General features: G+C 34.0%; 4 protein-coding genes across 10 annotated transcripts; 2 read left to right on the top strand and 2 right to left on the bottom strand.

The window, feature by feature from the left end:
- The first annotated feature begins 1,533 nt into the window (after positions 1-1,533).
- On the top strand, positions 1,534-4,679 carry LOC121737330 (serine/threonine-protein kinase PRP4 homolog). 6 transcript variants are annotated; one of them, XM_042128982.1, is made up of 4 exons: positions 1,534-1,635; positions 1,818-1,825; positions 2,582-2,703; positions 2,911-4,679. In XM_042128982.1, the coding sequence occupies exon 4, from the start codon at positions 2,975-2,977 to the stop codon at positions 4,649-4,651; it is 1,677 nt and encodes a 558-aa protein (XP_041984916.1). In that variant the 5' UTR covers positions 1,534-1,635; positions 1,818-1,825; positions 2,582-2,703; positions 2,911-2,974; the 3' UTR covers positions 4,652-4,679. The 6 variants fall into 6 exon arrangements, with proteins under 6 accessions (XP_041984916.1, XP_041984915.1, XP_041984919.1 ...); XM_042128981.1 differs by having other exon boundaries at positions 1,818-1,874; XM_042128985.1 differs by lacking the exon at positions 2,582-2,703.
- A 4,393-nt stretch (positions 4,680-9,072) lies between these two features.
- On the bottom strand, positions 9,073-16,167 carry LOC121737337 (transmembrane protein adipocyte-associated 1 homolog). 2 transcript variants are annotated; one of them, XM_042128994.1, is made up of 6 exons: positions 15,782-16,167; positions 15,415-15,710; positions 15,001-15,258; positions 12,832-13,018; positions 12,021-12,150; positions 9,073-11,277 (listed from the first exon to the last, which is right to left on the bottom strand). In XM_042128994.1, the coding sequence occupies exons 1-6, from the start codon at positions 15,868-15,870 to the stop codon at positions 11,119-11,121; spliced, it is 1,119 nt and encodes a 372-aa protein (XP_041984928.1). In that variant the 5' UTR covers positions 15,871-16,167; the 3' UTR covers positions 9,073-11,118. The 2 variants fall into 2 exon arrangements, with proteins under 2 accessions (XP_041984928.1, XP_041984929.1); XM_042128995.1 differs by having other exon boundaries at positions 9,073-11,274.
- A 245-nt stretch (positions 16,168-16,412) lies between these two features.
- On the top strand, positions 16,413-19,940 carry LOC121737342 (peptidyl-prolyl cis-trans isomerase 6). The gene is made up of 4 exons (XM_042129006.1): positions 16,413-16,673; positions 19,093-19,300; positions 19,428-19,612; positions 19,764-19,940. Exons 1-4 carry the CDS (start codon positions 16,581-16,583, stop codon positions 19,893-19,895), a joined length of 618 nt encoding a protein of 205 aa, XP_041984940.1. The 5' UTR covers positions 16,413-16,580; the 3' UTR covers positions 19,896-19,940.
- A 167-nt stretch (positions 19,941-20,107) lies between these two features.
- Positions 20,108-21,344, bottom strand: LOC121737414 (tetratricopeptide repeat protein 19 homolog, mitochondrial). Its single transcript, XM_042129088.1, has one exon. It carries the CDS (start codon positions 21,122-21,124, stop codon positions 20,108-20,110), a length of 1,017 nt encoding a protein of 338 aa, XP_041985022.1. The 5' UTR covers positions 21,125-21,344.
- Between the last annotated feature and the right edge of the window lie 4,369 nt (positions 21,345-25,713).

The following is a 25,713-nucleotide window of genomic DNA, read 5'->3' as shown; positions in this document are numbered from 1 at the left end:
AGTTGTCATTTTGGTCAGACGTCTTCTTAATGGCTCCAGTTCTATCAAAACCACAAAAAATTGGTCTTGTCATAGGCTTAGCTGTTGGGTCAATGAAAATAAAAATAAATAAAAGGCGAAAAAGATGGTTGAAAGAATTTTTGCTCCACGTAAAATTATGAATTATGAACTTCCTGAACTACTTGGAACCAGCAGACTTAAGAAATTACCTACGAATGGATTCCAGATCTTATAACATGATAATATAAATTGACTTTAATACAGATTTACCAGTTCCTACTACAGATAAAAGGTTGAAACCATCTGGCAACACTGATTTAGTCATTTAGGAGCCATTCCGATTTAGGATCCTAGCTAGGATCCTAGCTTTCTAAATGTTATTCCACTTGACTAAATTTTTTAGGATCCTAGCCAATGATGAAAAACTCAAAGCAGATATGTTACTACCGCGCGCGATGTGAAGATTCAAATACGGCCCAATTGGGCCGTCTGTTGTTTAGTCTGCATCGAGCGCAGTTAAGAACGTGCCGCGTCTTGTCTTACCTAAATAAATTGAAAATGACGTCGTGCGTGTTTCGAAAATGTACCAATTATGACTCAAAAGTAAACAAAACACATGGCATCTCTTACCACATGTCTTGATTGCAATAAATACCTCGATTATTTACATTTTCAATTATTTTTCCGAACAATCTGGAAATAATCAAATTTTCGTCATAGCTTAGGCGAAGAAAGAGACAGCGATACGATTCGACGTCTAAAAATAGAACTGTCTCTTTTATGTAAATGGTTTTTCGTATCTTTTGTTTCACTTATCTGTCAAATTTGTCAATGTTTGCAATTTTGAATTTGAAAATTGTTCGGAAGAGATTTTAGCCGGAAAATAGTATCCAGGACGTAACATACCTGTATAAGTAGAATATCATTGATCCTAGCTAGGACTTCCTAAATAGGACAAGTGGAGTAAGCGCTTTACCGCCTTTCAGATCAGCGCCATTAAAAACATTAAAAAAAATGACTGTCAACATGTGTCCTGTACTGTCAGTTGTCAAAACAGAAAAAAAAAACTGTCGTCGCTGGGGTTTTTGGGAGAATGTGAAAGAGTGATGTTGTGTTTTTATATTATTTTCCTAAAATTGTGTTATCTGGGTTTTTAATGTGTATTATTGGTAGGATATTAACCATTTAATATTCGTTATGGGAAAGTGATATAATAATCAGAAACGTGCTCTTTTGTGTTCCCTCCAAAACTCCATCAAAAGTTTCAGTAAAGCGTCCTACCACTTTACTGAATCGACCGACTTGACTTCTTGACTGTATTGACTTTATACTTAGACTTTGACTGGACTTTAGACCTGACTGACCTGACGATAATATAGAAAAAATTGTATCAAAGAATATTGTTTTCCCGCCATAATATTATACTCGACACTGGCCATGGTTATAGCCGAAGTGCCATTATATGAAGAAGAAAAAAACTGTCGTCGCTGTCATGAGTCATCTGTCAATGTCAAAACTCATTCCATAAATCCATACCTACTTTCCAAAAAAACTCTTTCTACTCTAATAATTTATTGACCGTTTTGTTTCCTATAAAATATACATCGGCTTTGGTTTCATGTTATTTACAACGAAGTAAGTTATCTTTTGTTTAAGTGGTCATTGTTTACTATTTAAATAACACGTAATCAAAATTATTCAAAATCGATTAGACGGTTTCTATGCATCGATTTTGCTGAATAAAAGAAGTCTTAAAAAGTCGTAATTTATGATAAAATGTAATAAATTAACATAACATACTCATACTTTTCTTTTAGCGTCAAGAGTAAGTAAAAATATTGAAAGTGTATGACTTTCAATCAGTAAAACAAAGTGTAAGTATACACCTACTACGCATTACGAAATAACTATTCAAGTTATGCAGTGCTCATACCATGAACGTCAAATTACATGTGAAATGTGATGTAGTAGTTCCACACAAAACTTTCACTAATAATTTGTTCATGCTATGTGTGCTATTATTAGCTAATTTAGTACACTAGACAGCTGGGCCACTGCAGCTTTACTGCTCTTAATGAGTAGCCTGCTGGCCCCAGTAGCTTAGCTGCCTAGTGGATGAAAAATATGTATTATAAGTGATTTTTGTAACATTGCTTTTGATTTCAAATTGTATCAAAAAGTTTTTGTATGTACCAGTTAACTATTATCATTGTTGGTATAAAACCCTTAACCAAAAATTTTGGGTTGTTAAAAAGCTTTACATAGCAACATTTTTATGCTTGGTAAGCCAATCTTTTACTAAAAATATGGATGAATGATGAACTTGAAGAAAAAAAGGCAGTGATTGGACAATATGAATTAAAATACTACGAGGTTTAGCCTTCTATTAGCAGCTGATGGTATATTTCTGCAATTTTTATTTACATTATCAGGTTTTATGCATGTTATGTTGCAAATTACATTCACTTTATACATAATATATTATCTAGTAACTTAAAAATGTTTTACATACTTTGTGTATTTAGTTAACTTCAACCTGACTGAATTTAAACAATTATTAACTCTTCAATTTTTAATATAGATAACCATGGATGGCAAAGTTAAGTGAGAGCCTTGCTGATGGCATTACATGGAGACAAGAGAGAAACATGAAAAGTTCGGAAACTGAGTAATGTTGGAACGATGACATAGCAGGGTGGAAATGTAATCATTGATATAGTTAACAGTACCTCTTACTCAAAGTTGCCATATGTCATTTCTTGATAGACCAAAGCTAATGATTTTGTTTCGGTTAAAAAAAACCCATCAAGAAAGTGACAACTGGCTTGGCTGTATAAAAATGTTTATACTAATTTTATAATTTTGCACCTGATGCTTTATGTAATCCTTTATTAATGTTACTTATTACAGATGCAGATTTATCATCAATAAAGACACAATTTCAGATCAAATTTTTACTACATTGCTTTAGGAAATGGCAGATAAAGACAGACGGACTGGTGATTCTAAGATAAGGAGTTCGAAGGATAAGACAAAAAGTAGTAGAAGTAAAAGCAGTAAAGGCACAAGCAGTAAAAAGAGATACCATTCTGAGTCCAAAACTCCACCACTTCCTACACATATTAGTATTGAAGAATTATTAAGACAAAGAGAGGCAATCAAAGAAGAACTCCAAATTATTGCTAAGCCCAAAGATAGAAAAAGTGATAATATATCTCCACATAAAAGAAAACGCAAAGAGTCTGAAAATAGACATAATGGAAATATAGAAAACGATGAAAAAAGTAGACCAGCCCAAAAGAATGCATCTCCAGAGCATAATGTAGTTACATATATTGATTCAGAAGATGAAGAGTTTATAATAGAACAAAGAAGAAAACAGAGGAAGCAGTTGGTTGAGAAGTTACAAATAAAAATAGAACTAAAAACTAGCAATTTAGAACCTTCTAAAAATAAAGAAATAAACACAAATAATGAAGAAGATAAAACAAATTCAATATCTCAAACGCAAACGAATACAAAGGTAGTTGACAAAATTACTGATATGTTTTCAGAAGATGATTTTTTAAGTAAAACAGATAAATCAAAACAAAGTATTGATAACAAAAATGTTCAATGTGATAACTGGGATGATGAGGATGGGTATTTTAAAATAAACATTGGTGAAACTATAAATAAATATACAATAAAACATTTATTTGGTCAAGGTGTGTTTGCCAATGTTGTGAGAGCACAAGATAATATTCGAAAGAATGATGTAGCTATTAAAATAATTAGAAATAATGACCTCATGTACAAAACTGGCCTAAAAGAAATAGCATTATTGAAGGAAATTAATAAGAGTGATACTGAAGATAAAAGTCACTGTGTTCAATTGTTTTCACACTTTATGCACAAGGGACACTTGTGTTTAGTCCTCGAGTGTCTACATATGGATTTAAGAAGTGTCCTTAAGAAGTATGGTAAAAATCAGGGCATAAACATAAAGGCCCTGATAACTTATAGCAGACAGCTATTCCTAGCGTTGCGCCATTTGAAGAAAATTGGAATTATGCATGCAGATATTAAACCAGATAATATACTAGTTAATGAAAAGAAGACCATATTAAAATTATGTGATTTTGGTTCTGCTATGAAAGAGAGTACTGGAGATCTAACTCCATACTTAGTGTCAAGGTTCTACAGAGCCCCAGAAATAATATTGGGCATTCCTTATTCATTTAGCATAGATATGTGGTCAACCGCATGTACAATATACGAAATGTCGACTGGTAAAATACTATTCACTGGCAGTTCCAATAACAAAATGATAAAATGCTTCATGGACCTAAAAGGCAAAATACCAAATAGACTGCTTAAGAAAAGTAAATTCAAGGACCAACATTTCAACTACAACAATAATTTTCTTCTACACAAAAAAGATGAATTCACAGGTCGTGAAAAAGTAGTAGAGATGACAAACATTACTGTCTCAAGAGATTTATTTAAGGATTTGTTGAAAAGTTACCAAAGCCCTTCACCGAGTGAGGAAAAGAAGATATTTCAACTGAAAGATATTTTAGACAAAATGCTGAATCTAGATGCAAACCAGAGACTTTCTATAACAGATTGTTTAAAACATGTATTTATAAAAGAAGAGTTTGGAAGGTGATTGCTCAAAATAAAAATATTGTTACTTATACTTTCGTATTATTTTGATATGAACATAAGATTCTTGATATGAACACATTTCTAGGAGGACAATGCATTATGCAGGCTTCCACACGACGTTTTTATTACGCTGGTTTAAACGCATGTTGAACGCTCAGCAAACGCATGGAAGCCACACGTTTTAAACTTTATACCTGCCAAAACGCACAGTAGACGAGCGCATGCGCATCAAAAACGCGCATCGTCTGTAAAAAATACGTCGTGTGGAGGGGCCCTTAGTTGTGTTAAGGGCAGTGTTGCCAGATGATCTCGGCGCCGTACCCCTGAACTAATTTGATTTCCCCCTAGAAAAAGTAATCTAGGATTACTTTTTCTTTTAATATTCAATAAAAATATATTACTGAACTTTATTACAGCTCGACAAGGCTTTATATGAACGTGGCGAGAAAAGGAACTAACGCTTCTATCATACAAAAACGTCATTTTTGACAGTTCTCCTTTACCAGTAGCGCCCATTGACATCATTGACATATTCATTTAAAGCCTTGTCGAACTGTATTCATCTTTTCAACATCTCGAATCTCGACCTCGATTAGTTGTGGCGCTCAAGTAATTTAAAGGTGGTAAAAAAATATTAGTGCTATTTGGCAAAAAACTGTATTTGACGTGTATTTTGAATTTCCCCTAAATATTTTTTCCCCCTGTTTTGCCCCTAACTTAGTTGAAAACCCCCTAAATCTAGGGGGAAATCCCCTGATCTGGCAACACTGTTAAGGGTGTTACACACAGAGCAGGTAATGTATATATTATTAATATACATTACATCCCGGGATGTAAACCTTTAAATTATCACATACACAATAGGTAAAGTAATGTATCTTTCCTTTACATTTCAATGGTATACGCTTGACGAACTTTTCAGCTGCAGCTAAGGTGTATACAGGCTGTTCTTATTTTTAATGTTGTAATACTATGGCTCCTTCGAGTTATATAGGTCTACCAGGATCTGATGGCAAATTTAGATGACAGATTTTCAAAAAAATTGGCTTTGTGGGGACACAATATATTGTATATCGATGTGATCATGTGTCGTTATATTATATCGATGTTCGATGCATGTGGTGAACTAACATGTAAAATATTAGTGTTCTTGGTGCAGCAACCCGAGTGGTCGCTTGCGTAATAAACGTAATCCAGTTAGCAAAAGGATTTTATTTATGAACACTCATTCTAGTTACCCTAACGTAATAACTTAGGGTGTAACAGCTTCAACATTGGATAAATTTTTATATTTGCTTGTTTCACACACAGAATCAGCCGCTATAAGGAAAAAAAAGGATCAAAATGTTTTATTCCAATTACCCCGGTAGTGCTAGAGTCAATTTCTTTTCTCACTTTTTGCCATCAGATTCTGATAGACCTATAGTCCTATACTATAGTTCATCAGAAGATGATTCGGATTGTGATTTTAATGCGCGCACTGTTACATGTGCCAAAAACAGAACGATATTGATTGAAGATATTTGATTGAAAATGTAGGCTCTGAGGAATTATAGACTGCCTGCTGTGAAGTGCTGTGCTAAGGTGGCAACACTGTGTGTATCTGTCTATCATACACATGTGGTATCAACAAGATGGCTGCCTAGTAATCTGTGATGGCTGCCCATTACGCAGTACAAGTAAGAGATTTCCTTAACCAGGAATATCCGGAAAGGTGAATTGGACGTTCAGGCACTATCTCGTGGCCAGCCTGTTCCCCAGATTTAAATCCACTGGAATTTTTTTATTGGGGCGTTCTCAAAGAAAAAGTTTATTCGAAGCCCATTGAGAGCGTAGCCGAGCTGCGTGAACGAATTTCTCAAGCCGTAGCTAGGGGGGGGCATAGTGGGGCAATGCCCTACCTTAAAATCACAATGCCCTACCTTAAAAATACCAATAATCGGCCAAGTGCGAGTCGGACCCGCGCACGAAGGGTTATACCGCGCACGTACCGTTATAGAGCAAAAATAGTATGGGACCTACCTACCTACCTAACCCTTAATTTTTTTTAACTTTTATTATTATTTATTAAGTTACATATATTATTAAGGCCTTTGTGAAAATTTCAAGTGCCTACCTGTTGTCATCATTGATAGTTAAGCAAAAAATGTTAGAAAAATCACGTTTGTTGTATGGGAGCCCGCCTTAAATATTTAATTTATTTTGTTTTTAGCACGTTTTTAGTATTTGTTGTTATAGCGGCAACAGAAATACATAATCTGTGAAAATTTCATTTCTCTAGCTATTACCGTTCTTGAGTTACAGCCTGGAAACAGACGGACAGACATCGAAGTCTCAGTAATAGGGTCCCGTTTTTACCCTTTGGGTATGGAACCCTAAAAAGGAAGACCTAAAGGACTTGCATTACAGGTATTAGACAACAGAAATATACTTTATTCTTATATAAACTACTATACGTTATATAGTTAAGATTTTTATTATACCTTTAAAAACTTTTTGTTCCGTTGGCAGGATTCGAACTCGCGACCCCCGGATTAAGCTGCCACACGCCCAACCATTGGGCCACAGAAGTCGTCGATAATAATTATTTGTTCTGTGTATAGATGGCATTTGAATCACGATTACATGAAGCGATGCGTCCATTTAATTATAATCTTAATGAAAAAAAAGATGTAGTACTGCAGTGTGCGAGTCCACGTTTTCAACTTTAACTGCAATTAATAGGCCTCAAAGACTGTCAATGGGTCACGAAAGAATGGCTGGTATGGTATTTCTGGCCTTTGAAAAAAAAAGAACAAAAAAAATTGATTATTATTTCCTCACTCTCACTCACACGTGGATCGCTACATCCAGAAGTTTAACCATATTGTTCGCTTGTTCTTCGTAATTGAGGATTTAATAATATGTAGTTCTTAGATATAGTGCTCATGCTTTGTCACAGAATTTTTTTAAGTATCTAAGAATAACTATTGAATGAATTGAATACATCATTGACCTAGAGATAAATCAAAACAACAAATACTAAAAACAAAATAAAATCAATATTTATGGATTCGTGTTTTTTGGCCTTTTTTGCTGCATATTGATATTAATGGCAACAGTAGTTAATAATACAATTAAAATAACATTTATATTTAAAGGGGGCTCAATCACAAAAAACACAATTTTGGCCTATTTTTTATCTATTACGGTACGAAACCCTTCGTGCACGAATCCGACTCGCACTTGACCGATTTTTTTTGCTTCCACCCTACCTGTAACCGACGCTGCCCTACCTCAAATTTGACTCTAGCTACAGGCGCTACAGCCCTGCCTGCAAGTGATGCGGCTGTGTGTTTGTATAGGATATTTAATTAATTATTGTTAATCATACCTATAAGATACGATGGGGCTGGCATGCCATGTATGGCAAAAGCCCTTTATTTAAATAAAGACTTAAAAAAAAGAGATATATAGTAATATACAGAAATGTATTTAGATGTATCAAAATATGTATATTTTCATATACTTAGCTCTGTATCTTAAGATATATAGGTGTAAAAATATAAATTACCTATAGCTGTTGTGTGTGGTCTCCTGACGATTCCTATAGAAAGATGTATCGTGCTATAATATTCATCTTTACATTACCTGCTCTGTGTGTGGTGGTGAAACCCCTTAAGAGGCCCATTCACGTGAATGGGCTCTTTTACCAAACATGGTAGGACATCTGACATATCTACTGATGACTTGTTGGCAACTTCAAAATAATTATAATTAGCATTTATCAAAGAGAATATAATCACTACGTTTTAGCATTTATCATGATAAGAATTTTCTATATTGCTCAGAAGTTTTTAATAGTCTGTTGAAAGAATATGGGACAAATGAAATAAAACGATTCGTTATTAATAAAATTGTTACTTTAATTTCTTAAAATCTAAAATAACAAAAAATAGACGCCGTCAACCAAAATATCACCCAAAGTAAGTATTTTATATCCATATAGCTATCTACATGAGACATATATCACACTAATAAACAAAAAGTCAGCAGTCACAAAGTTAAATTAGAGATTTCTTTAAATTTATTTGACATACACCTTACCAAGAACATAACGGTTCCCTATGAGTGTTTATCACCATCATCAAAAAATGAGTTTACTGATAACAGAGAAATCTTTTACATAAAATAGACAGACAGGCATGACGAATCTATAAGGGTTCCGTTTTTTGCCATTTGGCTACGGAACCCTAAAAAACTTAAAGTACATTCAATATCGTTGATCAGACTGGCGCTGTAAGGTGATGAATTTTGAAACAACTGTATAACAAAATAATTTGAATAATATATGGAAACAACATAAAATAAAAATATAATTTTGAAGAATTAGCTGCTTTGCAGCATAGATCATTCGACCGAATAAAAATTATGAAATCAAGGTGTTGCCACATGAAATTTTTTTAGCAATATTTCAGGTTATTTTGATATTTCCGTATTTTAAATTGTGTTTGACCACTCAAAGTAACAGGTAAACAGTTTTACAGTACATACACACATCCAGCTTTCGTATGTCACTTAAAAATATTGTACGCCAATTCTCTTTTGTTTTAAAAACAAATGGTTTTAACTAATAAATTCTATACAAAATAAAACCTAAAAATTAATATAACAACAAAGTAAAATAGGTAGGTTTATCATCACAGTGCAACACAGTATAAGTCAATCGTTATAATAGCACTTTACTCTTTACACATAAAATATAACATCTATTTTATACTAAATGCTACAGCGCTTTCCTTACCAATTATCTTACAGTCAGTATATTAGTTGGTTAGTGTAAACCAGCAAAATAAAGAGAAATTTTGAACAAGTCCTAACACTATTTGTCCCATTTAAACTTATCTTTACGCCTACCTGTAGAAACAAGGAAGCGTAAATTTAGTGTGTGAGTGAATGTAATAAGTAGCGTTAGGTCTTTTTCAAACTTCTCTATTCCCGTGACCAAACCTTATAATTAAATTATTTCTCCTAAAGATTAATTTCAAATTTAGATTACGTCTAAATCTAAATTTTGAAATGATCTGAAGGTAAAAATATGTTTCATTACAACCCGTACCAAATTACTTCACATAAAAAATTCACTTTTTATGTAGTGGTGCATACAAAAGCACAATATTATTATCAATGTAGCATTTAGTACAATAACTTAAAACTAAACATGACAATACTGTTCACTATCAAAATCGAAATAAAGGTGTGTAAACAATATCTAAGGAAATACACAGGATGTTTAAAAACAAAGTACCTACTTCAATAGTTTGCAGTATTCTTACCAAGTATGGGCAAGAGCTATGCTTTTTGTGTGTTTTTATTGCATGTAAACAAAACTATATATATGAAAAAAAGTAATACACAGCTTTTCAATAAAAGCAAATAGTTCTTCAACAAGTAATCAATAGGTAAGATATTTTATTTACAAAAAAAAATATAACACAGCCCTTATAAAAAATCCGTCCAAAGGCCTACTGTACCAGCAGTTGGCAATATTTTTTAAAACTTCATTGTAGCATTAAGAAGGTTTACCCACCAAAAAGAAGTCATGTATAGTTTGCCAGGACCTTTTGCCAACTGGAGCCCATTCAAAGTTATTTTACCTCTATTTATAAGGTGTATAGTGTTTTAAATACAATATACACATTATAATATGTGCTTTACAAACTTCGCTATAAAATAACTCTGATGGACCATAATAAGCCTACACAAAACTGTCAAATCTACCCCTACGAACCCTAAGGTTTAATTTTATACAGTACATCTTTTCCTACGAGCCAGATGTGACCTACCCCTATGTGAGCGCATTACTGAGATAATTCTAAATTGTGGATGGATCATGGGTGTATCACGTTTGGGCTGCCAGATCTTTGTAAATGTTGGGAATGTTATCTTCTATTTCTGTCTACGATGTATGCAAAGCTACTTTCATGCATAAAAAACTTAAACTTTTTTAATGTGGACCTACCTCGAGAGTGATTTAAAAAAATATAAAACACTCACAAACTTACCAGGTCTAGCAACCCTCATTCATACTAAAATAGTCTTAAATTAGAAGTGTAGAGACTTCATGGTGGATTTTTAATTCCTTTGCATATTGCAAATCGATTCATGTTTCTAATAAAGTACATATTTCATTTAATATTTGAATTCAATCAATGTAAAGAATAGTATAAGGCAAAAATGAACATAATGTTTTTGACACTTGACAGGTAATTCAGTGTTGCCATATACAAATCTTTCTTCCCACAAAATTAGCACTTATATTTTATAAAAACTCTACACTTCAAAGTCTTAATGATGCGAATTATAGTTTCATTATCACTGCACTATCACAATTTGAAATGGAATAAGGAGATTCAAGTTATCGCTACCCGAGTAAAAAGCTTTATAACTACGTACCTAACTTAAGTATGACTCTTTGGATCGTTTATGTTATGTCGACATCATGTTCTGGGTGAAGGTGTGTCCCATGTCTATGGAATTGCCTGAAGCTATGGAGTCTGGGCTTTGGAGCGAGGCGCTATACACTGGGTTCATGGGTGTCGTGCCCCCGGCTTCGAACAACGTACTATCGTATACGCTGTTGCTCTGCTGAAAGAACACAGAAATATTTTAAAAAAGCCCCGACTTTAGTGCTTACCCACCGAAAGACAAAAGAAATACAAAATCTACTGCGTCCGTCCGTGCATACAGAGGTATGTGTATGGATGACCAAGGTATTGTGTTTAAATATTTTGTTAAGGCGTCATAATAGATACAACTATATCGATATTGTACTATCAGACATACTTTTCATAGATGTCAGACCTACGAAATTTCATGCTTTATGCGATCTGTTGGCTTATTTGAGTCTCATTTTACCAAAGAAGCCTTAGGTAAGACGGCTTTTGAGGGGTGAGTACCTACTATAAGGTTTCGTATCAAATAAACGAAACCAAAACGTGTTTAGGTATTTTTGTGTATTCTTAAAGAAGTATTTAGATAACAAAAAGGCATGCCATGCAAATTATTGTTATTTAAAAACTTATGGAACACACATTATTTATTATGAAATATCATAGCAATAGCCAATAACTCAACTTCTAACACAGTCATTAGTCATGTAATAAAATCATTAACAGCTTAATTTTATCATTGTCAAACTTAAACTTTTTAACTTTTTATGGCTGACTTAATCACGTAATTTTGTGTTTGTAAATTTTTCTTTAGCTAAAAAATATTTAGATACGTTAGTTTTCGAAAAGAGAATAGGCATCATTCATAATAGCGTAGTAAATAGTACCAGTTAACTCTAACGTAGAAAATGTTAATGTATGTATATTATATAAGCTTACTTGATAGATATAATCGGAGTCCGTCTTCAATGAGCTGAAACTCTGCTGATGCGGGAGAGAGACCTGGTCGTCATCGATGGGCTCATCCATCTGAGCCTTGTATGAGAACATTATACTGGGCTGGGACACACTGAAAGAACAGGGGAATATAGTATAGTAGTAATATTATAAACACCAACAACAAGACTAGATACTTTGTAAATATTTCAAGTACTAACTGTAATAGCTGTAGCTGTTATTGGTTTGGAGAAACGTTTTGCGAAAAACGCAAAAATTATGAATTATAAGACAAAAACAGGCTCTTTAAAATATCTGCTGTATCGAATTAAGTATTTGTAAGCACAGCAGCATCAAATATACGTCATTTCTAAATCTTCGAAATTGTAACTGTCTAGCTGCCGCCGTTTTTGATATACCGCCTGATGACAGACAGACAGACAGACAGAGGTCATAAGCAATAAGCACCTTTTAAGGCTTCCGCATCCAAAGAATAAACCCTATAACTAAGACTTTGCTGTCTGTCCACCTCTCTCCAGGCTGTATATTAAAAACGGCAAAAGAAAAGTGTTCCGCATCCAAAGAAAAAATTATTACTAAGACTTCGCTGCTGTCCGTCTGTCTGTCTCCAGACTGTATCTGTAAAAGTGTGCTTGTTTTAGATTTTTCAACATCCATACGCGTCTTAAATCATACCTTGTTTGTTCATAAAGCCAACCCATCCTAGAGCAGAGTGAAATCAACGACTTTGACATTGGCAACTCACTACGGGGCCATTTTTAAATAAGAAGAAGAAGAAAAGATGCACAATCACCTGAAAAACTCGCTCAAAAACGTATGGTATACCAGCGGTGTGTACAGTGAGAAATATATCCACGTGGTCACATCGAGCACACAGAGGCCCGGGTCAGCTGGGCCCCACGCGACGAGGCCCGCGCCCACCGCCTGCGTGCTGTCCAACAGCGCGAGCAGCAGAATGTATAGGTAAAAGGATATTTTCGCTGAAAAAAAGTAAAAGTGTTATGTATGTTTGATCACAGATTAAAAATTATTTGTAATCTGTAATACGCCGGAAGCGTGCACTTCCCCGCGCGCCCGCGCACCCCCGCGTTGCAGCGCGCCGAGACTTTGTCCCAATAAATGACAGTGCGAAATTGACCACCTGTTTAATTGCCCGCTCCCGTACTTAACAAAAAGTTACTAGGCTGAAATCGGGTGGGAGCTGTAAGTTGTATAACCAAAATCCACACTTATATTATAAATGCAAAAGTCTGTCTATCTGTCTGTTACCTCTTCACGCCCAAACCACTGAACCGATTTTGCTGAAATTTAGCATGGAGATACTTTGAGTCCCGGGAAAGGACATAGGATACTTTTTGTCCCGGAAAAATGTACGGTTCCCACGCGATAAGCTAGTTTTGGCACAACAGAGTTGCGGGCGTCATCTAGTACTAAATATTAGCGTCCTTTGTGTCTGAACTCTGATCCTAATGATATTAATGATACTTAAGGTCAAAAGTAGTAGATATACATTTACACAAATTAATTGATAATAATGGTATTTAATATGGTAATAAATTAGGGTTGTTAAATGTTCTAGTTGATTAAACTGCATTATAAGTTCCTGTGCATTCATTTCTAATGGAAAACCATTTAAATTACAATTAATTGTTTTTTTAAATAAATAAAGATTATACGAGAATGGATAGCACATTTTTTATCTAAGTAGCTCACAGGGTAATGATCTCTGATAAGTGATAACAAAACGGTCACACTGAGATAAAAATTGAATATGTCCTACAAAAACGTATTTTTATAATATCTGTAAAAAAGTAGGTGAAATAAGATTAAGTAAAATAAGATTATTAGACTTGTTTGAAGCCTAGCTTGAGAGTTGAGAACAATTGCTTAGAAGTCACTTATCAAAAGTAGGATATTAAATGTAATGTTATTAGTATTTAATTGTCTCATTCTAACAATATAATGAGTTTTTTATTACTTAAACACATGTCATTGTGGAGATTATAATATTTTTATGTACTTTTAATTAATCAGTTACTTACATTATTATATTTTTTTTTACATTAACATTGCAAATTAATAAGGAAATAATAAACAAACTTGACCTGGGCTATAAGAATGACATAAAACCTAAGTAAACAATATTATCAGGAGTTACATAATTATGATCAATTTGTATCTTGAGGTCTATGTCCTATAAAATCATGGATTTTAATAAGGACAAAATTATGCCTTGAGGCTTTGAACCGCTCCACTACTTTTGATTAAATTTGACACAGATACAACAGGGCAGGCTTTTTCTTATTTGACACTAAATATGTAATTTCATCCTGCTTATATAATGATCATAAGAGTTACAACACTTAGTTTTAAAAAGGGTTATAAAACTTAGAACATAGTTAAGATATTATGTTACAAAGTGGACATGCTTAACCTTAACCCAAGAATGAGTGAGCTATTATACAACAAAGAGAAACCTTACAGCTTATGCATTTAACATAGTTTGTTATACCAATGTACTGCAACATCTATACTAATAATTATAAAGCGGAAGAGTTTGTTTGTTTGAACATACTAATCTCAGGAACTACTGATACGGTTTGAAAAATTCTTTCAGTGTTAGATAGCACATTTATCGAAGAAGGCTATATTTTATCACGCTAATAGGAGCAAAGAGATAGAGGAAAATGTGGAAAAAAACGGGAGAAATTATTAGAAATTGCTTATTATCTTAAGAACTACTGGAGCTATTTTTAATGTTATTTGGCACACATGAAGAATAGACCATGTGAAGGGACATAGGCTATTTTTTGCGGAAAAATTTACGTTTTCCGTGAAATTCCTAAATTACGCGGGCGAAGCCACACGGAACATCTAGTCTTGATATAAAAAAAGTTTGCTAGGTTTTTTAACTCTAAGGAAAAGATAGTTTGTTAAAAGGTATAAATACAAAGTTACTTACATGGTAAGGCTAAATATTCCCTCAATGGCACCCACGGCAGAAGTAATATTATGAAATATATTATCGCAAATACGAGTGATGACACAAACCAGAACATCAATCCTCCATGTCCAAACAAATCGTAATCTCTTGTGTCAATGTGAAACATTTCGTTTGGTGTCCACACTTCTAACGTGCCTTGTGTCACAGAGAATGCAAAGGATATGAGGGAGGTAGCCAGTAACACATATTTTATACTACTCCGACTATCCATATGACCTGAAAATTGACAGTATTATGTTACTTGTTATGTATAGAGCATAATAACAGTAACAGCTATGTCCTATTAAATAAGCATTATTTATTTTAGTGTGGGGTAGTAGGTATATATGGACACATTCAAAGTCATAAGTTACGACACAAAAATTTACTTACCAAAGGCCAAACCAAATATAACCACACTCATTTCGGTAGCTAGTAAAAAGAAATTGACTGTCACCCAGAGGATCTTGTCTACGAGACTGCCCTCCGTTGTTGCCGCATTCACTGTCATGGACACAGCACATCTCACCAAACTCACTATCACATTCCACCATACCAGCGAGTAAAATGTGAGGAATATAGGGCTACTGGTAGCTCGCAACTTCAACTGGGCTTTGTTAAACCTTACGACTAGGAATAGTACAAACAACGCGTTCGGTATCAATATTATCAAATCCCATATTCGCACCCTGCAAAGAGAAAACAATGTTAAAACTAATCATAATAAACAAAGCAATAGGTATCGTTTTCAATGTGTTACCTTGAATTGTTTATCTCGTAGTAAAGAACGTATTTACAAAAAGTCTCCTCGGTAACAGGCGGAAAATCGGATCCATTCATACTGTGCATTTTCACTTTTATATCACTTGGCCATTGGTGTTACGAAATTATTTCAAGATCCTTCTTGCAATTTTTATTAATCGAATTAATTTTAACAATGAAACGTCATCTTAGCTTCAACATTATACACACAATCGTAACTAAATTATTACACTTTCGTAAATCAAATGTGTTTTATAGCGAAACACTGAGTTCTGTAACGAATGTTTCAATAAAAACACAAAACCATCACGTTTTTCGATTCAAGTGATTTGCGAATTGCGATTTACGAACAAACTTCGCCAATTTTTATTATTCTCGCATTTCGACCATAAATGATAAACCATTGACAAATTGTAAATTTGACATTGATCATTGATGATTGTCAATGTCATTGACCTATCCGTCACATTATTTTTATTACTAGCAACAATTGAACTTTTTTTTTATTTATACTAAATATTAGCAAAAGAAAATTAGCAAAGATAATTTTTAAGGCATAATAGACATTGACATTTGACTATGAAACATATTCAAAATAAAAAAAAAAGTTTTAAATGGAGACAGGAGAAGTGACGTGGACACTATTGCAATTCAAATTTTCAACAAATTACCAACACATCTAACCGGTATTGTCGGCATAACTAGTAATCTGTGGTCGGCATCGCGACGACAAATCATTACTCATCAGTGTTAGATAAAGTTTCAAAATATCGAGAAATAGAAAGAAACTTATAATCATGGGATTTCTGCTGACTACGTTTGGTATCCTCCTTTGTGTTTTCTCTGCCTGGAGCGAAGAAGCACCAAAAGGGCCTAAAGTAACCCACAAGGTAAACTCGATTAATAAGCCCTATATGATTTATATTATTACTATTTTATTCAGGGTTTACGTAAATTTATGAGGGAATTCAAGAATGTGGCTTACCTCAAAAGAGCAAGGTTATTGACCTAGACCCCAGCATAATCATGTTTCTATAAAACATTGTAACGGTTCCCTTACTTTTTTTACCGCCAGGTGATATCCATTATTTGTATGTATAAAATCAATAATTTTTTTATTGGTATAAACTATAAAGCAGTTAGGTATGTAGGTAGCTGTCATTATTCATTACAATAATATGATCAGTATTTATTTATTTAAAATTTAATAAATATTTTTAATTCTAATTTTATTTACAAAACTAGCTGTTGCCCGCGACTTTGTCCGCGTGGACTTCAGTTTATAGCGCGCGATGTCAACAAAATTGGTGTCAAAAGCTTTTATAAAAAAACCCTGGTACCCCTTAAATCAATACAGCTGTGCAGTGTGCAAACAATAAGTACTTCATTTTTGTATGTTAAACTTTATATATTATGCCAAATTTTAAAGCTTATTTAGCCCCCCAATTACACAACTTTACCCATAAACTATTTATCATTGATAGGTTTAGCCCCAATTTCACCAACGTCTGTTAGTGTTAACAGCTTGTTAAAATATCCTGTCTTCTCTTTCATTCATATGAAAAACAAAACAGCTAAAATTAAAGTACCTAAGCCGAATCACAGACGAGCCGTGTCATAGAACTTCATTTCCTTCGCGACGTTTCGCGAGCGCTAAAATGACGTTTGCATTTTCCGTTATGTTAAATTATGTTTTTTTTTACGTATATTTTTTAATGTTGAATATATTGTTAATTTTTTTTTAAACTATATTAGATTAATGCCTATTTATTATTTATATTTATATTTTTACTTGTTTTAAAAAAAATAATATGTTAATTTTGTAACGACAACGTTACAACGTGATACTAATTCGAGCATTAACTTTAACAGTCGTTGGTGAAATTTGGTCTTAAGGTTACGTCACTGCCTGCACAGATAAAGTACTGAGTTATTTAATACCGTAGAATAGATATAACAATCGAAAAAAATCGAGACTTAAGTGTAGGATGATACCACCTCTTATAGAAAGACTTTTGAGCAAGCGTCAGCGCGATGTAGAAGACGCACGGCGCCATCTATTATGAATTTTTTGAACAAATTTACGACCCTTACAACCCTTTTTTCCAGTAAAAAAGTAGCCTATGTCCTTTCTCAGGCTTTAGACTATCAGTATACAAAATTTCATTACAATCGGTTCGGTAGTTTTGGCGTTTGGCGTGAAAGCGAGACTGACAGACAGACAGACAGACAGAGATACTTTCGCATTCATAATATTAGTACAGATTATGTGCACACTGCACAGCTGTTTTTGGGTATTTTGATTAATTAAGGGCCGCGCTACACCGGAATGGCAGCGGCGAGGCAAGCACTTTCAGCGCTGCCATTCCGGTGTAGCGCGGCCCTAAGAGGGGTACCACTTACCAGGGTTTTAAAAAGTTTTTAAATTTGACACAAATTTTGTTGACACCGCGCGCTATAAACTAAAGTCCACGCGGACGAAGTCGCGGGCAACAGCTAGTTATGAATAAAAACAATAATATATAATAAAGTAGGTACCGTATGATTAGTTCTGTTATAATAATGAAGTAAAAAATAAAGCGCCATCTGTTTTCATATATTAGAATTAAAATGTTGATTGCATTGATATATTTTCTGCATGGAATATAGGCCACAACACAACACACTCGAACTCCTTAGAAATGCAGTAGGAGTTCTATAAGATAAGATAGATTGATTATTATTATAGCAAGTGATAATATTATTAAACATAATATTCTAACGTATTAAAAACTATAAACAAAAACATAATAACTAATAAGTATGATTAGTTTTATGTTCCAACGAAGTAAAAAAAAAGCGCCATCTGTTGAATCGTATTAGAACTAAAATGTTCATTGCATTGCGTCGATATATTTCTGGATTTTTTATAATATTATACATAAAATATATTTAAGATTTTTGAAATATTATTTTAATACACATCCAAGACCCAGGAACATTGAAAACTTGTTCCGCCTGCGGGACTCGAACCCAGGACTCCCGGGATGAGCGCTGGCCTGCGCAATGCGAATAAATTTTCATCGATATTTTCATGGAAATAAGATATTTTCCCACATCAAAATGTAGCCTATGTCCTTTCTCAGACTCTAGAATAACTGTGTACAAAATTTCATTGCAATCGGTTCAGTAGTTTTGGCGTGAAAGCGAGACAGACAGACAGACAGACAGACAGACAGACAGACAGACAGACAGAGATACTTTCGCATTTATAATATTAGTATAGACTACAACATTTTCTTTGTCCTTCAATAAAGTCTTTGTTCTCAGGTAAATTTTGACATTACCATTGGCAGAGAGCCAGCAGGCACTATTGTCATTGGTCTCTTCGGTAAAACAGTACCCAAGACGGTAGACAACTTCTTCCAACTAGCTCAAAAGCCCGAAGGTGAAGGTTATAAGGGCAGCAAATTCCACCGAGTCATTGACAACTTCATGATTCAAGGAGGTGATTTCACCAAAGGCGATGGAACTGGAGGTAAAAAATTAAAAAATAATTATATTATAATGTAAATAATGTAATAAAACTACTACATGATTATGTATTTTTAAAACTTATTCAAGAAATTTTTGTTCGTTGCTGATGCATACTGTAAAATTATCAGGTCGCAGCATCTATGGTGAGCGTTTTGAAGATGAGAACTTTAAGCTCCGCCACTATGGAGCTGGCTGGCTGTCCATGGCTAATGCTGGAAAGGACACCAACGGATCTCAGTTCTTCATCACCACTACAAAGACACCCTGGTTAGACGGCAGACATGTTGTTTTTGGAAAAGTTTTGGAAGGCATGGTAAGTTACTCATTTAAATTTGTTTGGTATTGCAAATATTCTTTTTATAATACAATATTATAAGTCAAGTGGTAATTATTTATCAGTAATATTCTATTTTTATAAGAACTACAGCTAATATCTGATTTTCTTATGTAAATTTTTTTTTCAGAGTGTAGTTCGCAAAATAGAGAAACTGACGACAGGTGCCAACGACAAGCCCGTTAAAGATGTGGTGATTGCCAACACTGAGACCGAAGTTGTGGCTGAACCCTTCAGTGTCTCCAAAGAGAGTGCAAAATAACACTAGTTAAAAAAAAGTTTCTATCATAGCAATAATATGTAAGAACCAAGTGATTTTGTGCAATGCATTTAACAATTCTGGCATTTTACTTTTTTAATCCTCCAAGATTATGTCACAATTGTAATTATTACTAAAAAGTTTTAAATGTAGATAGAATCATTTTAATAATTTGTAACATCTTTTTTAAATGTAAAAGAAATAGATACTCAATATCATAATTTTATTTTACAGGGAAAATAAAAGAAGTAATAAATTGCGGCATTTTTAATTTGTTGTAAACAAATTTCTGCTTCTTTTTTAATTTCATCATTCTTACCCATAAAGGCTATTCTCCATCCATATCCACATGTCTTCCTTGCTTTTTCTATTAACTGTTTTTGTAAATATGCTCTGCCAAGATTAACATAAACTGTACCTAATTCAACCATATCAGGCAATGTTTTCCCAAGGTCTATTGCTTCTGTTAGATACTCTATACTCTCATCAATAGCACCGACTTTATAAAGAGCTGTGCCAATGTCATTGAGTTGTATAATCAAATGTTCTTTTTCAACTTCAGGTATATCTTTCATATTTTCATATGATTTCTTTATGTAGTTTATACCTAATTCGAGTTTACCGCAGTCTAAAAATAATCGGCCATACCAATCCTCCGTCATAGCTAACAGCTGTTTATTTACATCAGATGGATCTATTTTTACTTTATCATAAAGTTTTTCTAAACACCAATCAAAACCCAACTGGGCTGTTGTGTAATCTTTTTGCATATGACTTATTCGTGCCAGCTTTGCACTCAAATGTATCACTTTAAGGTCATTTTCAGAAACTCCGTCCGCTATTATTCTTTGGGTAACAGCTACAAAGAGCTGTTTGGCCTTATCATATTGTTTCCTTTCAAGGGCTAAATTGCCCATGACATCATAAATATAAGTGATGCCTGTATTATGCTGCATTTGTTGTGCTTGCTTTAGAGCTACATGTAAGAGCTGTTCGGCCTTGTCAAATTCATTTCTCTGAATGAATAGGATACAATGTTTGATTGTCAATATTAGTTCGTCTTCTGCATTCAGTTTTTTTTCTAAACCGATCAATGTTAATAATGAAAACCCTACAGAGACTGGTACACTTATATTGTGTGGGACTTTGCGTATTTGTCCAACATTAAAGTTGCGGTAAAGAACTCCGGTGTGAACTACTCTTCGCAATACCGATCTGTACCTTGAAAACATTCTCCGAGGTAGATTATGTAAGAGATTGTAATGCCTACACTAAAACTGTGAAGATAATCACTGTTTGAATACTATTTGACTAGTAATGAAAATTTATTTTAGCCTACTTTGTAAATAATTTCATTTCGTATCTCACTGCAGATATAGAATAAAGTCGTATGATGTCTTTTAATTCAATCAGAGATTCAATAAACTTTATAAATCCGTGATAAATCCTAAGTTTTTGACTTTGAGGTTATAATATTTTGACATTTGTCGTTTGAGTTTGACTTGACAAATGACAAAGTATGTTTTTTTTTATGGGGAGTAATACGATTACGGTCTACGACTTAAAAGTTAAATCTAGTAGGATAAAACCATAAACTTATAATATACTGTCGTATAGACCACCTGACGACCCGAAAATGCGTGACCATTTTTGATCTGCCAATGTGTGCGTGTGCTAGTGATGTATATTTTACTATCGATAGTTTAGTCCGTTCGAGTTATTTTACCTGAGTTTCTATAAGAAATAAATAATATGCAACTTTGACAGATTTTGTATTTCAAATTAGGTATCATAAATTTTGATTGGCAAAAAAGGTGTCGATTGAAAAGTAGATACACATTTTCGTTTGGAATGATTTTTCAATCGTCATTCGTCGGATATGTTATGACTTATGACATGAGGTTCTTATAGGGGTAAATAATATTATACACAACACATTATAAAGTTACTTATTTATTACTCAGGTAAAATCTATCTGGTAAATCAGCCCTTACATTGCTGCATTGAAAGTAAACGTTGAAAGTAAACAACACACGTAGTATATTATATTTTATTCTTAAATTAAATACATATCATAAAATATCATAATACTTTTGGGAGTGCCTCCGCTGCCGGCGCCGGCTCCCAAAAATATCAGTAATGGGAACTACGGTAAGTATACTGCCGGCAGCCGAGATATAAAACAACGACTGCCGGCGCTGGCACTCAAAATGGGAGCCGGTGATAATGCGTAAAGCGCTAAGTTCCAGTGCCGATACACAAATTTGAAAAAGAAATTATAATTATAATCTCAATTTATATTATATTCGACTTTTAAAGGTGAAGGTTTGGTACCTATTTGTTCGGCTGTGGATATTTTAGTTTTTTGTGATGCATTTTCTTAGCTTAGCTTTACCTTAGCTATCTTTTTTCAGCTACCAAAAAGTAAGATTTTGCACCACAGCTACAGTTATAAACTCCGTGGTATACTTCCGAAGGTACCGAACAGAACTTCAGATTCCTTATACACGTTAGAGAGTTTCAGCGTTGTTTAAAGAAGCAAATATATTGTCTTTAAATGCTACTATACAGATCACATTTATCAGCATCTTCATCATCACCACCATTAACCCATCCAAGATCCATCAAGCCCCATACGAGCACCGGTGATCGCGACAACAATAGAATACAATAGCATTTCCGAGAATCCCCGATCAAAGGATTCAAATAATAATGCTTCCTTACAATTATTATGACCTTATTATTTGTACTTTTCATAGTCATTTAGCTCAAGTCTGATGTTTTTGATCATTATTCTGTTTGACAAGCGATGTTTGCTGAATAGGCGCCGGCAGCCTATTCGGCAAACATCGCGTGACTTCGGCAAACTGCTGAGTTCGGAAAACGGCGCCGGCAGCCATTTTGGAAACCGGCGCCGGCAGCGGAGGCACTCCCTAATACTTTTTATTACAATCATTTTTAACCGACTTTAAGGAGGAGGTTAGACGTTCGGCTGTGGATATAATATTTTTTATGTATGTTCAACGATTACTCCGCCGTTTGTGAACCGATTTGAAGGTAAAGACAATAGTAATATTATACTTAAATGAACTAAAAAGTATTAAATAATCCTTATTCTGTATTCAGTATTTCTGTTAAAACGGCGCCGGCAGCCATTTTGGAAACCGGCGCCGGCAGTGGAGGCACTCCCTAATACTTTTTATTACAATCATTTTTAACCGACTTTAAGGAGGAGGTTAGACGTTCGGCTGTGGATATAATATTTTTTATGTATGTTCAACGATTACTCCGCCGTTTGTGAACCGATTTGAAGGTAAAGACAATTTTAATATTATACTTAAATGAACTAAAAAGTACACACACTGGCAAAATTAGCGGAACATTGGTAAAAAGGGCCAAAACTTGAACTCAACTGGGCCGGGCTGTCTGAAAGCCTTTTTTATAGCTTCTAAGCTCATTCAAGAAATAAAATATTGAACAAAACTGGCAAGTTGACAGGTTTTTATAGCAATTATACCCTAATAAGTGTTTTTCGATTATTGACGTTGTAAGTGTTCCTGATAAGAATGGCGTTTTAGCGGGGTGCAAGGTATGCTCAGCTCATTTGATTGTTTGGTTTTTGGAAGAACACATTGCTTAGATACAAAATTAGTGATTTCCCAGCATCTGCGACAGCTAGAGCTGTAACCACGATAGAGAAAGGTCACACCTACCGTTCGGTCAGTCAGGCCTTAGGTGTGTCGGCTTCCGTGGTTCATCGTAACTTTCAAGGCTTCAGAGAGACTGGATCTTACGTTCGGAGACGAGAACAAGGCAGATATCGGGTGACAATGGTTCAGAATAACCATTTTGTAAGGAAACAAAACTTAAGAAATCGACCTCAAACTGCTATGCAGACACGAAACCTGTCGGAACAGGTCCAAGATGAACGTGTAAGTGATTGTACAGTAAGAAGAAGATTTAAATAAGTTAAATTAAACTCAAAAGTGCCAGCAAGGGCACCAAAACTTGAGACAGGACACCGAAGAGCCAGGCTAAGATTTGCGCGTGAACATCAAAATTAGACAAGTGAGTGAAATCTTGTGCTGTACAGTGATGGGAGCAAATTCTGTGTACATTGTATTGACAGGCGATAAAGAATGTGGATAAATCATAAGGAAAGCTACAGGCCATCAAACTTACCGGAAACAGTGGCCTATGATGCAGGCTTCGTAATGGTTTGGAGTTGCATATGATTTGGAGCCCGCATGGAGCTGATGATTATAGATGATGGTACTTTGACAGTACAGAGCTATAGCACCGACATCCTGGAACTGCATGGTGTGCCTTTTACACAGTTTTAGGTAGTTATTTTCAATTTTATGTGCGTCCATAGAGTAAGAAAATCGGGCATTATTACCTAAACGATGCTGGCGTAGCCCAGGTGGAGAGGCCAGCGTGGTCTACGGATGTGGATCCGATTGAAGACGTGTGGCACATCAATGGGTGAACGGTACGAGTTAAAACTCCAGCTCCAAAATGTGTCCAGGAGCTCGAGTTGGCGCTACTGGAGGAGTAGGAGAATATCCCACAGGAAATGATTGACAATTAAAATGCAAGCATGGAATGGCGTATCCAGGCCCTCTTGAGATCCATAGAAGGCATTACACCAGCATTACACGCTTTTAACATGGCATTTCTTTAATAAAAATGAAGAATTTATCTTAAAAACTTACTACTGAAATTTATAAGATTTTCTTAATTTTTTTATTTTTGCTGATTTTTTTCTATTTTTCACGTTTTTATGCCCTAAATTTATAATAAATTTATTTTTTAATAATCAATTAGTAAATAAATAAATAAATATATAAAAATCAGTGAACAATTAAAAAAAAATTGAAAATTTTGTTATGTTCCTCTAATTTTGCCGGTGTGTTTATTAAATAATCCTTATCCTGTATTCGGTATTTCTGTTCTCAATCTTCATAATTTTGAAGTCGGTACCAGTCCTATTAAGTATAATATAAGTTGCACTTATACCTATTCTGTCAAAGAATTACTGTCTATTATATTATTGAAAGCTGCATTCAATGAGTATTAGATTCAAGTGACTGATCTGTGAAACCTTGATTTTATACTAGGTATGTCAAAAGATAATTATTACTTAAAAATAATCGTTAAAATAAGATAATATGTCCTTTTTAAGGTGATAAATATAAAGGATAATGATTTTTATTTTAGTTTTATGTTATTGTAAAATATCGATAAGCATATCGATAAATTTGATTCAAGCACTAGCGTATATGTAAAAAATTTTAATGAAAAATTTTTATTCAAAATTTGTGTAATATAAGAACAATAGTAACTTTAGTTACGCAAAATATGAAAGTAAAAGGGAGAATTCACAATATTTTATTTGAAATAGAGAGCTAAAGACAGAATATATACAGATTAATTACGGGTGAAATGTATATTTTTCAGGATTATTCCTATGATTTACACTGCAATCACTCACAGCACAAGTTATTATTGTTATATATAATAGTATTTGTTAAAAATAACATACGATTTAAATAATAAATTGCAAATACCGAAAGGGCATAAAAACGATTGACGACTTTTGACGACCTGTCAAATAAAAGTTGTTACAATTTTCATTAGACTGCCTCTCTCTTTTCATCTTGTTATAATTCCATAAAGGATTTTCTTCTCTCTCGCACTCTTTGTTGGTCTATGCATTATTAGTTACGGATAAAACCATATAAAACGACAAGTGATTGGACACTGGACAGTACCAGTCGTTGGACAAAGCACAAAAACACAATGTTTATTACGGTATCTA

The sequence above is a fragment of the Aricia agestis genome, chromosome 20 (assembly GCF_905147365.1).
Source record: "Aricia agestis chromosome 20, ilAriAges1.1, whole genome shotgun sequence".
Taxonomy (NCBI): Eukaryota; Metazoa; Arthropoda; class Insecta; order Lepidoptera; family Lycaenidae; genus Aricia; species Aricia agestis.
The sequence above is the reverse complement of the archived record's forward strand: the minus strand, read 5'-3'. Positions and strand labels throughout refer to the sequence as shown.